Source organism: Lagopus leucura, unplaced genomic scaffold, assembly GCF_019238085.1.
Source record: "Lagopus leucura isolate 7727_CA_CO unplaced genomic scaffold, USGS_WTPT01 Super-Scaffold_100037, whole genome shotgun sequence".
Taxonomy (NCBI): Eukaryota; Metazoa; Chordata; class Aves; order Galliformes; family Phasianidae; genus Lagopus; species Lagopus leucura.
This window is the reverse complement of record NW_024962286.1, coordinates 2,612,787-2,629,564: the sequence shown is the minus strand read 5'-3', so window position 1 is coordinate 2,629,564 and position 16,778 is coordinate 2,612,787. Positions and strand designations below refer to the sequence as shown.

Below are 16,778 nucleotides of genomic sequence, written 5' to 3'. Positions count from 1 at the left end.
CTGCCGTTCCCAGCTCTCACCTGCAGTGAAAATGAGTGGTTTTCTGCCCGTAGAACTGGCATTCCACAGTGCCACAGTCCTCCGTGGCGCGGAACCGCTGAAACCCGTCGTTGATGAGCTGCGTGTTCTTCTTGTGAAAATTCTCATGGGTCATCACGTCAGAGGTGCTCGTATAGACCTTGTTACAGCCCACCTAGCCCAGGCAAAACAGGCAGTCGTCAGCACAGTGTTCTAACGTCCCACCATGATCTTATTAACATCAGCAATAATAAACAGATGAGCAGCACACGTACATTTAACAGTTCCATTTGGGCATTTCTCCTAGGAGCATTAAGTCATCACTTTAATTCCCCATCTAAAGACTGAAGCATTGTCATGAACAAAAACAGAACTCCCAGGGTATGAAATGGAAAAAAAACAGAAGGATGCAAAGGGATAGAAGCCCAGCTACAGATAACTGTGCCTGCTTGGGGAGAATGCAAGCAGGGTTCCCACTCTTCAGAAGACTGACAGATACCATTACTTTTTGTCATCTTGGAATGGAGTAGGACTTGTATCTATTAGAAGAAACTGAAATCGCCTGGGAGTGAGTTATTTTCCTCCTTCCTTTCTCAGAAAAAGGCAGAGTGGTGCAACACGAAGCCAATCTTTTGAGCTTGCAACACAAGGGTTTCGTCTGAGCGAAGCACAAACCCTACGTTCAGCCGATCTTAGCAAACTGGTGGCTGCTTTTCCCTGCTGCCTGTTCAAGACTACTGCATCTACAATTTTAAACTCGGGCAGCAAATGGGAATGGTGTGACGAGGACGGAATGCTGAAAACCTGCCTTCCGCTGGGTAAAGCGGGCAACTTTGCCATATTGAGTAAAAAAACACTGGAATCTGAAAACGTCCTCAGCCCTGCTGAGGGAGGATTTTTTTTTTCCCTTTTCTTCTCCAGCACATCGTGTGCCAATGCCTGCACCATCTCAGAAGTGAAGAGAACGAAAACACCACCTCTCAGTTCAGCCCAGGTTGATTCAAACAGGCAATAACAAAACCCATGACAAATACCCAGGAAAAAAAGGATCTCCAGCTATTTCCAATATAAAAGAGCCTCTCTCTCTCTGCACTGACACCTTGAAAAAAGACAGACCCTGCACGGCATTAAAAAAAAGAATTAAACAAAAACCTCCTTAGGAATAATTTGCAATGCAGCTCTTGGTGCTAAAGCCTAAAAAAATGTCAGTTCATATAAACAACTAACTGAATTTTATCCACACCAATTATGGACATAAAGAAAAAAAACCCCACGAGATGGATGGCACAAATCCTGCCATTTAAGCAATATTTTCTTTAATTGAGGGTTTATGTTCAGACACCTTTCCTGTAAGGCACTGCTTACATGGGCATTGTTTCACTGGAAGACAGTGGGCACGGCGTGGAATTACCCATATATAGTTGTGTAAAAGAGGGTCTCTATTCAAACTCAGAGTGACTTAAAGCTGTGAAACGTTCCTTGTACTCTAGAAAATTAAACAAGTCTCATCCTGGTCAATTGAAGAAAATGAGTGATGAATATTACGGAAGAATAACAGAAAATGTCCTCAAGAGAAAGTCACACCAAGTTCCCCATTTATCAAAAGCCTGTAAGCACGTGCTTCAAGCAGCCCCTATTCAGGACAGTACTTGAGTGCATGCCTAACGTTTAAGTATGTGCTTAAGCCCCATTGACTTCAGAAAGCTTACCTGACTTCAAGTCAAACATATGCTTAAGTCTATCCCAGCAAAGCATTTAAGCATGTGATTAGGGCCTTGTGACTTGAACTGTGGTCTTAAACTGTTGGGATTGAGCTGGAAGGGAGACATGGGTCACAAAAGCTTTCACCAAGGGCTGCTTGATTATTCTGTTTGGTAGGACAGCACATGATTCAGGCCACAATTTTAATGAAACAAGCAGGTATCAAACCCTCTAATCTGAGGCACAGTCAGGAGAAGACCTGAATAATTTGGTGTGTCCATGTCAGAAAAACAGCAGAGGGGTCACGGTCACACCTGGGCAGCAGCCCCAGCTCTGGGAACACTGCTGTTGGCTCCTGAGTCAAAGCTCCCAGCTGACAGTACAGACATTCATCTCCAGTTCCATTGGCAGAGGAGATGGGGGACCAGGAGTGTCAAGTCTAGATACGTGACATAAAAATCTAATTACTTTAGAAATTGATTATGGAGGAAATGAAGCCAGTGTTAAAGGGCAGATGTTCCATGGAAAAGCCTGATTTCAGGAGAGCACCAGATCAGTTTGGTAGCAGCAGCACAGTGGTGTCAAAAGAGGTCCCTGAATCTCAGAGAAGGGACTGTCTTGAACCAGTGAAGTCCAAGACAACCTTGAGCCCTGCTTTGCCTCACTGCATGCACGGGGCTTCCACACCCAGAAAACCCTTCAGCCTGCCCAGCACTCGGCAGGGAGGTCAAGGAACAGCCTCTTTGGAGAAGAGCCTGGATCAGAAGCAAACAGGAGCTCGGAGCAGTGAAATTAGGGCTCCTCTGCTCTCTGGCAAAGACGGGCTGGGCTGTCAGACGTGAAGATGTCCCTCAGTCCACCCCAGCAAGGACACAGCTCCACTCATCTCGTATGCTACCACTCCATCCCCGGTCCGGCCGTTACCTGCATGCAGTGGTAGTGTGTGCTTTTCCCATTCAGGTGGCAGCCGTGATAGTACACACTGCAGTCATCCAAGGGGCTGAAGCGCATGAAGCCGTGCTGGAGGGAATTATCACGTTTCTTGTGCATGTTGTAATGCCGAATCACATCCTGTTTACTAGTGAATCTCTGGAGAGATACAGAGACAGACAGAGTGAGACACACGTGAAGGGAGTGGGTGAGTAATCCTGGGAGCAGGGTTTGTTGTTGTTGTTCATAAACTTTGGTACCAGCAGTCTAAAGCTCAGCAGCAGTCGTCCCAAGAGAGCCAAAGAAGAGACCAACTGTGTGTCCATGTTTTCTCAATAAAGGGAAAGCGTATGCACATGAAAACCTTTGAACATCATAAACATGACACTGGGGTGATGTTCAGAATATGCTCCCTGCAGCTTTAAGACCGCAATTCTTCTAACATAATTTTAGCTGCTACTATCTCGAGGACTGCTATAGTTAGAAAGCAAGCCAGCAAACTACACCGCCTGCAAGAGAGACATCCAAGCTCCCAGATCCCTCACTGCAGTGGTTAGTGAGACACTGGCTGCCACATTCATGTCAGACTAGAAACTGGGAAAAACAGTCTCTTACAGCATCTTCCTGGTGTCGGTTGTCTGCCATCCCTACAAGGTGGGATGGCTGTTTTAGGAAAATGAGAACACAGAATTTTCTTCTGGTGACAGATATGCTGGTAGCAGAGCTCAGAGCCAGATGAGGATGACCAGAAGATCCCTCCCATCCTCTACCTGCCTGAAGTAATGAGGGGATAGCCCTCTCTCAGAGCAGGATAAGTGCCTTTAAAATGAAGCTTTTCATTTCTATTTCCCACAGACATCAATATTTAACAGAGAAGGTGGGAAAGTAAATCTGATTTTTTAAAAGAAATCAATATCCATTTATTTTGAGGAGTAATTGAAAAGCCCTGCATTCTAATGTTTAACAACTTTTCTAGTCTCCCTCACAGGAAACAAATGATTATCGCTTCCACTCTCTCCTTCTATAATATCAATCCTGATCAATCTCGCTGGTATTGGCATGAGAAAAGATGGATACAGATTTCAACAGGAATCCCTTGGAGGCCGGAGGTATGATTTCCCTGGGTGTACATACAGGATTGCTATTGCCAATCATCGTTAATTTGTGCCCACTTATTACAGAGCGTTACTTATTATAAAATATATCTCAGCCATAAAATAATTTGCATTTTAAAAAGCAGCCTAAATCCTTATTCCCTGCGAGACCAGACAGCTCCTTTGCAAGCAGCTCCCAGACTCTTTAGGAAATAATCATGAGACCAATCACAATAATAGGTTTTTCTGTCTTTCCATTCTTTATGTTTCTCTTTCCTGGTGCACAGATATCTGTGTCACAGCTGGGACAGACTCATCTCAATTACTGAGTGCCAGGCTAGGAGGACCACTGTGTGCATCCCAGAAAAAACCCTCCTCTGATCAATAGAAACCCACAGGCAAACTCAGCAGAGCCAGAGCAGCTCTCGTGCTGTGGTCAGGCTCTCACTCCCATGAGACCAGAAGGTCTCCCGGGTAGGGCAGAAGTTGTGTCTCATGCACAGCAGAGGTGAACTCTGGGATTCCCTCTTACACACTCTCAGCCTGACCACAGAAATGGCAGAGTCAAGCTCACAGACCTGGGAAGAGGGTAAACACTCAGCACGTGATGCAGCTTGCTTTGACGTTGCTGCCCTGGCAGATCTCCCAGCAATTACAGCATCGGACATGCTCCTGCCCCCAGCTCTCCCCACAGATGCCGGCCTGCTGCTGGTCTTATTGGGTGTTTTGTTGCAGCTACTGCCACTGCAGCCTCACTTGGGCAGCAGGAGGCTAACAGAACAGCACGCCCTGCTTTCAGCCACCATCTGTACCAAGGCAGAAGTTATCCTCCTGCTTTCACTGGTGTAAATCTGGAGTAGTTCCCACTGGCTTGAGCTGATCGATACTCTAGCAAATTCAAAATGTATCTTGCCCTCTTTTTAGAGCAGAAGAGTGATGACATGAGGGAGGACAGCACAGAGGACATGCACCTCCCCTAGGCAGGACCCTTCCCACCTGGCGGCTGTGCTGTGATACCCCTTCCTTTACCTGGTAGTTGCACTCTGGGTCAAGGCAGTGGTAATGTTCTCGGTACTGGTATGCACAGTGTATGTGTCCACAGTGCTGGCTGCCAGAAAACCTGTGTGCACGAGAGGAGGACAGGAGAACAGAGAATGAAACGGTGTCCTGAGAGCAGTGTCTGTGAGCAGTGTATAAACAGAGCGAGTCCCACTCCTGCCTTCATCCCATGTGGCCAGGGCACCCAAACCCACCTGCTTTATCACCTCTGAGGACAGTGGCCCTTCCCACCTTTCTTTTCTTATTTGTCTCCATTTAAACAGGTGTTTCCTGAGAAAGATCCTTCCGGGTTTTTACCTCCTGAATCTGCATACGTTTTTTCTTTGAAATTCACCTCTATTACCTCAAAGTTGCTTACTTGTGGAAAAGTAAGAAAGGAATTAAATATCACACAATTCTGGAATTCTCATTAGTGAGTTTGGATAGCTCAGCAGTGAGTTTCAGAAACCTCCCACACCACAAGGAAACAAATGAACATCGGTCACACACGTCTACCAGGATCACAGAAAGCTCAGAAATTCATTAGTGCAAGTTATGTCTCCATTTGGTGTCACACTACAGAGGAGGCTGCAACCTGCAGAACAGAGGGGAAGCCACGAAGGCAGTGCAACACCATGGCAAGATTATATGGCAACTGAGTATGATGGAGAGAGCAAAGGAAGACGAGGAGAGATGAGAGAACAGTGAAGCACTGCAGGCAGTCACCTCTACCCTGTGTACAGATTCTTCCTATGCACTGCTGGTGGTTATTTTCCATGTGGATGCATTTGCTCACAACTAACCAGCACAAGGCAAAGGCGTAGGATTTTCAGCTTGCCCTTTAAGAGCAGTTAGGAGCAGGGCACCCACTCCATGCTGCCTTCCATGCAGCAAATCTGTATAATTCCTGACATAAAGGGTGAGAAAAAAGGCAGCGACGCCACATGGTAGCTGCAGACAAATGGACAGTGCACTGAGTGTGCTGACAGACAGAGCAGTGACTGGCAAAGGAGGATGCTGTGGTGCCAGGCTGATCCGTGTGGAGATCTTCAGTGCGTATACCTGGGGAAACCGGAGGAGCTGAAGAGCTTGAAAGGGAAAAGCAGGGAGGGAAGGGGACTCAGAGGGGAAACATTCAGAGATAAAGTGCCATCTGCTCAAAGGTTCCTCCCGTCACTTCATGCTAAACGCACCGGGAGCACAGATGATAAAGGGCATCAGAAAGAAACAAGGAAGGGCAACAGGGAAAGGGGAAAAAAGGAGGAGTGAGGGTGTCCTGGGGCAGCAGAGGAAGGGGCAGCAGCAGGAGAGATGGTGGAGCACCAAAATGCAAGGCAACGTTAAGCTGCAGGACAGGAAAAGGAGCCAGGATGGAGAGCAGTACTAAATAAGGCATTTCTGGAGTGCAGTGAGGAAGAGGAGGTCAACTGCAGAGACAGCAGGGCCTCCTGGAGACGGAGGGGGGATTTAATTGACAGAAAAGGTAGACGTTGCTAAAAAATTAAATTACTTTTTTTCCTCGGCATTCACAAAGGGAGACAGGGACAGATGCCAGGAGCAGACATGCCCTTCCCTGGGGAAGGAGAAGAAATACCGCAGGAAATCGGGATCACGTCAGAACAGGTGATTGAGAAACTGGAACAAACCCTGGCAGTGGAGAAGAAACAACCCACAAAGCAAACAGCAACGCTGGCTGCACAAACAGAGGGCACGAAGCAGCGCTGAGGGAACTGGTCCTGCTGGTCTGGGGCTTGTGGAAAGGCCAAGGAGCTGTGGGATGGCACGGGGAGAGCAAAGAACCGTGCAGGGCTGGGGAGATGGGGTGTGCGGGCCAAAGGGACACTTGGCAAAGGCAGAGCTCGGGGAGAGCTGCCCCAAAGAGCACGGAGGGTAAGGATGATGCAGCAGAGATGCCAGCTGCAGCAGAAGGGCTGGACATCAAAGACCTCTGCAGGCAGCTGAGCATGCCGGGTGCTGGGGGAAGGATGGACGCAGCACACACGGCTCGGAGGGGACGGGCTGCTCCTTCAGCCTGCAGGGTGAGGTTCCTAAAGGGTTATCTTTATCCTGTGTTTCTTCTGACACTTGAAACAGTTCAAAGCTATTAATTTTTAAAGCACAGCAGCTGTTTAGCTTTTTTCATAACAGGAAAGCTCACCCAGCACACACTCACTTACACGCATCCACACGCGCCCATTTCCATGCACATGCTCTGAGGTGCATCAACACCCCGATTAATTTACATGACCGTCCGCACAATTTCCATGCACACCAACAGGCGTGAGCACACACACACCTGATTGCAAACTCAGGCCATTTCATCACGCTGATATGCAAATCCAAACTCGTAAGCTGTGAGCACAGGCACAGATTCATTTCACAATTACACCTCCCTCCCCTTCCCTCACTTTAATCTCTGCGCTTTTTTTTTTTTTTCTGGCCAAAGAACCAGTCTTGATCTGGCAAGAGTTAGAAAGAAAAACCAGGATAAATAAATACTAATAAAAATAATAAATAAAGGAGTCGGCATGCTTAGTGAGTGTTTACAGACTCATTACCCTGTAACGATGATGTGAAAGAAGGAAGAAAAAAACCCACCCCAATTACAAGGGGGGGAGGAAACCCACACAGAAATAAATATTTAAGCAAGTGCTGCCAGAAGCACCATCTGCTGAGGCACTAATAATAATAATAATAATTTTTTTTTCTGTGGTCTTTTTTTTTTTTTTTTTTAAATTATAAATATAGAGAAAAACAAAAACTAAAAAAAAAAACCAACCCACCCCAAACTAGCTAAGTAAGAGGTTTTGTTTTGTTGTGCGAGAGAATGGATTATCCCTGGGCAGCTTTTGGCAATGGCTTTGGCAAACTCATTAAGCTAATTATGCAGCGCAGACATACAGTGTCGTGTCTCTCTTCCCCCCCTACCCCCTCATTTTAAGGCTTAGAACTGTTTTTAAAATTGTGTGTAAATGGAAGGGATGTGGCTGGGCCGCCAGCGGGCGGCTTGCGGAGCTCTTTGAGCAGGATGTGGTGTCCCTGCGCTGTCTCAGCAGCCTGCTCGGTTACCTGCCCAGGGGAAGGGGCTCGCCGAGCACTCAGAGGAGTGGATGCGGTGTGGGGTTCGAGCAGGGCTGCGCCAGAGGGGAGCTGGGGACACCGAGAGCGGCGTCGCCTCCGAGCGAAACCCAGCAGGCTCAGCAATAAAAGGGCGCTGCTCCTTCTGCGCCGCGCAGCCGTGGGCCCAAAGCCTGCTTTCCTTCCTGTGCCCTCCCAGGAGGTGGTGAGCTGCTGCGTGCACCAGAGGAGCTGCACGCGAGTGGCCTCCTGCCCCCTTTCTGCTCCAGAAGGCAAGTGGGCAAAAGGGCTCCATGGGCATCACTTGCTCCCACCCTCCTGCCCTGCCCATGTGCCCAATCCTCCCTGCAGCTCCCCAGCAGCTGGCTCCCCCAGGAAGCCCCCCCAGTCTTGGGCAAGATGGGGAAGCACAGTGCACATTCCCCTCCCCTCCTGTTCCCCATGTGCTGGTGGGAACAAATCCTTCAGCTGCATTTGTGGAGAGAAGTGCTCGTTGGTGTGGCTCTGTACACAAGGGGCTCTCACAGTGAGCTCCTCGACAGCACCAAAGGAAGATTCAGGGGCTGGGAGCAGAGGCTGACGAGCTCCAAAGCAGGCAGGTGTTCTGCAATAATCTCCTCTCTCCCTCTGGCTCTGATGGCATTACTCTGTGCCACCGCTGCAGCTTGGGCTCGTTTTCAGCACTGCTCATTCCTGCTTGGCCAGAGCTCAGCCAAGGTGTCCCAGACTGCACACAGCCAGCGAGGGTTTTCAAGTAACAGAGCTGCAGAATATCCCCTATTGGTTCTGAGAGCTGCCCAAACTCGATTCACTTGTGGATTCCTCCCAGCCCGTGCTCTGAAGACGACATGTCCTTCTGCCTCCAGTGGGCACGGACACAGCGGGGGAAAAGGCTGGAACTGGCACAGCACCGGGCACAGAGTGACAGCTGAGACACGGCGCTCCCATTTACATCACAGGCTTCTGCAGTGAAACATTTTTCCACTATTTGTCACAAGTCTAGCAGCTCTGGGGAGCCGAGCACGCTCTTGGCATGCCTGTACACCTCTCACAGCTACTGCTATCCCGAGCAGGGGAACAGAGTGAGCGCAGATGCCAGAGGGAAATGGAAGTGCCAACAGCTGGTTTTAAACACTTGGGCCAGATGGACAAACCTCATCTCTCCAAGGTTCATTCTACCCTCTTTCTCCCAGCCCTCTCACCAAGAAAGAAGACAGTTTTGCCTACCTGGCAATATACTTCTGGTAAATATTTACATCTTCGCTGACGGTGGGTTTGTCAGTGGGTAATCCATTCCTAGGGAGAAACAGAGGACAGAGCTGGTCAGCAGCAGGGGCAGGCACAGCTCCTTGCTTCTGCACTGCACTACACACCAGGAGGGAGGTGGCCACACGCCGTCTGCAAACCAGGGATGGCCACATGAAGACAGAGGCCTCCCCAAAGCACCTTGCAACACTGCCCATGTTTTCACAGATGGGGCAGCAGAGGCATTTATTTTAATCTCTAAAAACCAATCGAACACCCATGCCATGTGAGCTTAGGTTACTTGGCACCAATTGGAAACATAAAAATTACATCCTTGCTGAGTTCTGCAAGAGGAAAAAAAGCTCCGGGGCAGGCTAAGCCCACCTGAGACATACTGGCCCATCAGCACAATCCTGGCTTCAATAAGGACACCTTTGCCCAGGTTTACTCAGAGCAGGTAGACGAGTTCCTAGCATTGAATGGTTGAGTTTCAACCTGTAGTATATGTGGATAATGCACAATTCCTGCCAGGTTACTGGGTTTCAGTGGGGACTGAATAGGAAGCCAGGTCCCAGAGAGAAGTTAGCACAGCCAGCAGGTTGCCTTCTTTAATCACAGAAGCCTGTCTGTAGCAAGCAGCCCGGAGGAGAAGGACCAGAGCCACTTCCGAGTTCCATGTGAGCACGAGAAAGGAAATAAAACTGGAATCCCCAGGCAGACGGAGGCTCACAGCCTCCACGCGGTGACCACTGAGCAGCTGAGTGCTCAGGATACTGCAGGCACAGAGGCTCTGGCCACGTCACCCATCACAACAAGGCACGGTGCCTACAGGAATATTTACAGCCGTGTTTTTTAGTAATAGCAGTCCCTGCCTGCCATCTGGAGCACGTACCAGGTTCTTCTCACGCGGGGGGTCAGATAATAATCTTTTACCCTTTCTTGACCCTAACCACAGAGCTCCCACATCTGTCTGCAGGCAGCTGGGGCATGGCTGCCTCACACAAAGGCAGGATCACCAGCTCTGCGCACCAGTCAGGGAAATGTGGCACTGATAAATCAGTGGCGTATCAAATCAGAAGGTTTTTTAGGCAGTTTGACTCTTTTTCAAAAGATTCTGATGACAGGAAGACCCATATCAGCCCTGGCACTCTCACTGCACCATGGCATTTAAACACAGTCATCCCTGGTACATGCACTGTGCAGTTGTGTCTGTGCCCCTCGGGTATGCGTGCAGCTCTTCTACAGCTGCCACCTTGGGAAGCCAAACTACACAGCAATACAAAGTTTGGCAAGGCCGTTGACTATCTCTATTCAGTCAATGGCATCACTGCAGAGATTGCCAGCAATGTGTAAGAGGTCATTAGTGGTATTTGGGCTAATGAGTTTGCCCAGTCTGCAGGGTAACTGAATCACATCCATCTGTGTAAGGAACAAGCACACTGAGAAGACACAGGCCTAGTCCCATAAAAGTACATGTATGCCTAATTCCTGTAAAATCAATGGGAATTAGGCACAGAAATGTTTGGGATGTTCTAGGACACACAAAGACTCCCTCTCTATCACTCAGCAGTTTTGCCACTGAGTTAAATGGAAGCAAGAATCGGTTTCTCACAGCACGGCTGGCTGCCTGGGGCACTGGAGGAAGAGGGAAGGAAGCAGTTATGATCTTGACCTCAGAGCGCTGACAGCACCATGTCCCCTTATCTCTCCTTTCAGCATACGAGCCCAGGAGCTAGCAGGCTCTGGATTCATGGCTGTGACTGCTGAGGGCAGGCCACATCCTCAGCACAAGACAGAGATGGAGAGTGTGACAGGAGCAGACACAGAGAGCAAAGAGAAACATCTCATTAACAGTGCAGTATGTATCAGTACACAGACTATGATTTGCTACTGACCCATGCACTCGCTAACACAAAGCTAAGAACAGTGGGAGGACACTTACTTCACTGTAGAGACTGTTCCAGTTGTGATGGAGTCTGTCTTGGAGAAAGTCGACTTCAGGTACTCAGGAGTGTTGAATGGCAAGGAGACAGCCTGCTCCGGACCGGCCATGGGAGTGCTGCTGGGGGTGCTGGCGAGAGGAGCAGGGGCCAGGCTGGGTGTTGGAGCTTTCACCTGAGTGAGTTTCTGAATGTTCCTCACATCGTACTTGGAAGGCCGGCCCACCTTGCCTGTCTTGAAGGCGATGGCTCCTCCCATGTCTGGGCTGCCTTCCCCAGGCTTGAAAAGGTGCAAGTACTTGACGTTTTCTAGGTCATACTTGGAGGCCTTCTTGTAAGTGTTGCCGTTCTGTGGCCTGATGCTCTCACCCGTCTTCAGCTTCTGAATGAAGAAGTCGTATTTGGAGGCCCGTGACATCAGGCCCTGCATCTGGGAACTGCTGGGAGAGGGCAGCGGCAGGATGGTGGCTTTGGTCTCCGTCAGCATGGAGGCATCTGGACCTGGCAGCCGAATGGGCTGCGCCAGCACCGAGGAAGCTTCTTTGCCCAGCTTGGAGCCCAGCTCCTCAGACTTGGCCAAGTGCATGGGCCAGGAGAGCTGCTCTCCAGCCTTGAGCTTGCGGATGTACTCCTCGTACTTGGAGAATCGAGCTCGCTTGCTCATGGCGTCCTCGCCAGGGAGAGAGGCTGCAGCTGCGGTGGCCTCTGAGGTAGCAGCGTTCAGCTTGTCGAAGCTGATCTTGCGGGCCAGCTCATCCCGCATGTTCTGGTCATCGTAGCCAAACATGCCCAGGAATTCATTCATGGTGGTGGCAGCGTAATCTCGCAGCGACGAAGCTTCCCCTGCAGAGAACCAGAGGGAGAGAGTCATGCAAGGGGTTGATTTTTCTTCTCCTCCCATACCAGCACTGGTAGCGAGGAGGGGGGTTAGGAGGAGAGGGGAGCATGATCTACTGACGTTTGGCTCACTTGTTAGGTTTTACGACTCTTAAATTAATTTGTTTTAAAAAAAAAAGTAATTAATACTGGGGTAAAATAAAAAGAGTTCATCAATGCCAGGAAAATCAATTTCCTAAATGTTCTAGCCGATGGCTTTTCAGTACATTAAACAAAGTTTCATAAATGTCTCTGCACTCTCGCCTTGGCCTAATATGAAGAAAAAGTAATTTTACTGGAAGTGAGACCAATGCCAATATGCTGAGGTTTATGCGGTTCTGTCCTTGTGTGAGTGTGTGTGTGCACGGACAGACCCACGGCAACGGGCCGCAGTGCTGGTGACCATAGGGGTGCAGCAGGAGAGGGCAGAGTGGGGCGGTGCTGAGCAGGCAAGGGAGGCAGAAGAGGTGGGGATTAAGGAAGGTAGGGCTGCATGCGTGAGCAGCTCGTGGGAAGGAGAGAGGGAAAGGTGTGGAGAAGCCAAGACAAAGACAGGATGGTTCCAGTGGTCGCTGCAGTCCTTCTTGCAGTTCTTTTCAGCCCGCTTTCTCCCAATGACTGGGGAGTTTCTCCTTGCCACACGCCAAGGGACAGCAGTTCAGTGAGGACAGTGGAAACCTACTGGCTGCATCCTGAGCAGCCAAGAACAGCTCCCAGTACAAGAAAAGGGGAAAGCCTGCGCAGGTGCCAAATGGATGCAGCATTCTCTCCATCAGCATTTGGGCTGAGGGACACACCATGTGGGCTTCAGAGAGAGGAGGTGCGCTCCCTCCAGTGAGTGGGAAAGGGGCAGGAGGGGCTGCTCTGCCTGGGGGCACCAGAAGACCAGGTAAAAGCTCTTCCCGGGTTCTCTCCCTCCCCTGTTCCCCTTCCTGGGCCACCAGGAGGGGAAGAACACACATCTGGAGGTCACCCAATATCAGTATAAAGAGGAAATACAGATTGTTCTGATGCGGCAGCTTGGACTCATTTGGGCTTCAGTCTGACACAGTGTTTCTCCTCCTCCTCCTCCTCCTCCTCCTCCTCTCTCTCTTGCTTTCTCCTGCAGAGTAAAGATTTACTGTGTGCAGCAGTCCTTCAGACCTCCCCTATCATCCTTTCCATTCACTCACATGAGATCTGGGGTAGGCAGGCTACCACAGGAGCACCAGCAGGGGCACAGGAGGCAGGTGGAGGGTCTGGGCACTGGGTGCAAAGCTCAGACCCAGACAGCACAGCCTTGGAAAAGAAGGCATCGAGCCACAGAAGTTGTTAACAGACCCAAAGCATGAAAACAAACCTATGAACTGGGGAGCTGATAGCCTGTAATGCCACATGCCTGGGCATGCATTTACACAAGCACTTCTGCACGCACAAGTGCCAGTCAATGAGCAATCTCACAATTTAGCAGCCATCAGCTTGCACAAATCTGCTTCCACAGGACTATGAGGAGGAAGAGACTGCCTCGAACAGGCACTAAAATGTGCGTGTCTGTGAGGGTCACATTCCTGTGTCAATACTGCTCGACACAGCTGAGTTCACAGAGCAGAACTGCTGCTGCACCAGTTCCCCGGGTACGTGAGAAAGGCCGCACGCAGAACATGGCTGCAGCCTGCAAGCAGCACGATGCAGGCACCCTGCCCAGTGCTGGGGGTTGCTTCAGCCCCAGATCACCCACCAGTTAGAACTGGGCAGTTAGAACCATCGTCCTGCATTGGATTTTGGGATGCCCAATTTCCGAACAGGCATCCTGACAGGTACAGAATGGGCAGCAGTGTCCCTGCAGGTGGGGGCTCTGGATGTAGCTTTTGGTCCCTGCACACCCTGGGGGGTGTTAAACACAGAATCAGACCCACAGAGCCCAATAACAAGCCTTGTACCCTATTCACAATAACAAGCCTTATGGCCAGACTGGTGCAGAACTCAGATGCACAACCCAAGACCATTGGGAAGGGTGAGCTTTCAGATCTTCTTCTGAGTTTTGCAAAGTCTGAGCGTGAGCTCAGGTTTCAGCACCCCAGATCTGATCCCCTCATCCCCCACAACACCCCGCATTGTCTGTCTCCCTTTGCTCAGGTTGGGTTCTGCGACACCTCCCCCGATGAACGGCTTTGTGAGCGCTGCTGTCATTTCTCATCCACGTTTAGATGGAACCTTGGCCAGCTCCCGCTGCCTACAGAGCACACCTTCCCTCATCCACCAACACAGCCCTACAGCCCTGACAACCTCCACGTTTCTGTAGCTAGGCAGAAGGCTGGGGGCTCTTGCTTTCCAACCTGAGACCCTTCCAACCCACTCTTGTTACCGAGCAGACAGACAGCTCTCCCATACCCGTGTGCAGACAGAAGCGAAGCAGAAGAAAAGCGGCTGAGAAACAAATCCCTGTGAAAAGTGAGCAGCCCTCCCCCTGCATCGCATTTTTCTCTCCCCTTCTGTGCGATAACAAAAGGGCTCCCTCTCCCCTCGCTGCGGCTCTCCATTTGTGGGCATTGCCAAAGAGCAGAGATCTGCGAGTCTCAGAGCAGCTATCGTATCACAAAGGATCCGGAGCTAGCAAAAAAGGGGCTAAAAATAGCCTGCAGCAGCACACTATATATGGAAGGAAAAGCAAAACAGCCCAAATGGAGCTCAAGGTCTGGATCCTGGGGGATGGGGCATCCCAGCCAGGGCTCTGTCCTTTATCCTGCTCAGGAGGGGGACGTGGAAATCTGGGGGCAGTAGGATAACGCAAGAGAAACTGGCACTTGTCATGCACATTCTTCCAAGTGGGCTCTGCCCAGGAAATCTAGAAGAGAAATATTCCCTTTGAAAGGAATATTTTGAAGGCTAGTATTCGTTTTCTGAGAGAGACAGCCCACAGGCTAAGAAAACTTTGAAAACCTGCACACAGGAAAGCTCCTGGTGACCGCTTTAGAACAGTGTGTAAGTAATGGGCAGAGGGAAGAACAGGGGACTGTGCAGGAAAATTCCCCCAGTACACTGTGGGAAGGGATCCCGGTCAGAGCCTGTACCAGGAGTGTAAATGCTATATATAAATGTGTGTGGAGGACCGTGGGTCAGTCAGGGTGCAGGAGAGGGTGCGTGAATGAATGAGGAAACACTGTGTGTGGGCAGGTCGGAGGCTGACACACATCTCTTGCCGGCCGCTGGCTCTGCAGCTCCTGGAGGCACACAGTGAGGCTCAGCATCGACTCCTCGGTCCTTGCGTGTTCCCTATGGGCATCAGCTGTCTTGTTTCAAAGCATGAGGACCAAAGAGCACGGAGCAAGCCTCTGCAAACTCCTGCGTGATGCCCAGCAAGCCCCACTGCATGACCCTGGAAGGGGACACTGGTGGCAGGAATACTCTGTCCTCTCCAGCACAACAGATCCTTCACACTGTGCTTTCCAGGGAATCGCTGCCATCCACATTTACACCAGACTTCCTGAAGCAGACGACCAAGACCCAGCAGCACGTCCTCTGCATGTCAAACCCCGAGTGGCTCCGTATGTGAGCCCCACGTGCCATTACCTGCCCCCTGTCCAGCCCCCAGTGACAGCTTACAGATCTTTGTGCAATCCTCTGACAGCACAGCCCACGAAAGGCATATCACTGACAACTCCGACCTGACAAAAAACCTCAGTTCCTTCTCATTTTCCACAGGTTGGCAATGTATTTTGACATTCTAGGTTCCCCTCCTTCTAGTTTTCATGGCAAATAAAAGCTGCAAATGCAGGCTAAAGGGAATTAAAACAAACTGAAAACTGAGTCCAGGCACAATCACCTTGTGTCTGGGAACGACAAGGGCTTTCCTATCAAAGGAAACTGAAGGTCACACTTTTCCTCATTGATCTTGCAATGTTTGTTAATTACTCTGTCACTGATGTGGCGAAGGATAATTAAACAGCTCTGTTTATATCTTATATGCATAATTATGTGCGCTGCCACTGAACTCGTGAAGACTAGAGAATGTGCCTCTCCAGAAGGGGAACGGACAGACGGAGATGAGTTTAGGCTGCATTATTAACAGGAGGAGGAAAACACAGGCACACACAAAAGGAGGAAAGTTTGATGGATTCACAAAGTGCTGAGATCAGGGGAGGGTGCACACAGGTGGAGCAGATTAGGGGGGGATCTTTCAATTATAGATCCAACCCAGCCGAGTGACAAATCAGGGGGAGGGAGCTGCTGCCCTAATAGAGAGAATTCAATCTGTCCTAAGCTTCTTCTGAGGCTTAGCACTAATATGGCCCCAAAAAATCAATCTGGGGGCCCGCATATCAGAAAACGAGCAAGAAACTCAGCTGGGGTTTTCCCCAGTAGCTGTGGCTGAACACAGATTTTGAATGAGGTAAAGAAATAAGATGCGAGCTATATGAAAATAGGAAATGCACACGTAGGCTGGGGGAAGACTCTTTGCAATGACACCCAAGTCAGTGCCCAGTTCAGAAACTCCTAACAAGGCAGGAGTGCCAGGGCAGCCCTCGTGGAGGGGCCAATGCTGGGTGGTAGCAGCCACTGGGGAAGAGGGGAAGCAGTGATGGAGCATGGCTGGGTGAGGGGCTGGGCATCTGTTAGAGGTTTCTTTTTTGTACAGCCCTTGGGTCCCACGGTCAGCTTTCAGCTTAGAGGGTATCGCTGCTGGGTAAAGTCAACTGGTGGGCACAAGCACGCTTACACACTCTGTGTGAGAACAAACCTAGGGAAGATCTACTCTACCATTGGATCTGTGGTCTGGGAAGAGACCCAGACACATCCACCCCGCTAAGGGAGGGTACTCTGAAGCAGAGACAAAAGGGTCACATTCCCAAAAGCAAAACACCCAGCAGCCAGGCAGGCC

The 16,778-nt window shown here is 50.1% G+C and overlaps 1 protein-coding gene across 1 annotated transcript in view; it reads right to left on the bottom strand.

Moving 5' to 3' along the window:
• CASZ1 (castor zinc finger 1) overlaps nucleotides 1-16,778 on the bottom strand; it is a 74,325-nt gene that overhangs the window by 28,843 nt on the left and 28,704 nt on the right. The window contains exons 3-7 of the mRNA XM_042883451.1: nucleotides 11,047-11,887; nucleotides 9,087-9,155; nucleotides 4,773-4,863; nucleotides 2,644-2,808; nucleotides 21-193 (exon numbers count right to left, since the gene is read on the bottom strand). Coding sequence (XP_042739385.1) covers nucleotides 21-193; nucleotides 2,644-2,808; nucleotides 4,773-4,863; nucleotides 9,087-9,155; nucleotides 11,047-11,887 — 1,339 coding nt within the window. The remainder of the gene's footprint in view (nucleotides 1-20; nucleotides 194-2,643; nucleotides 2,809-4,772; nucleotides 4,864-9,086; nucleotides 9,156-11,046; nucleotides 11,888-16,778) is intronic.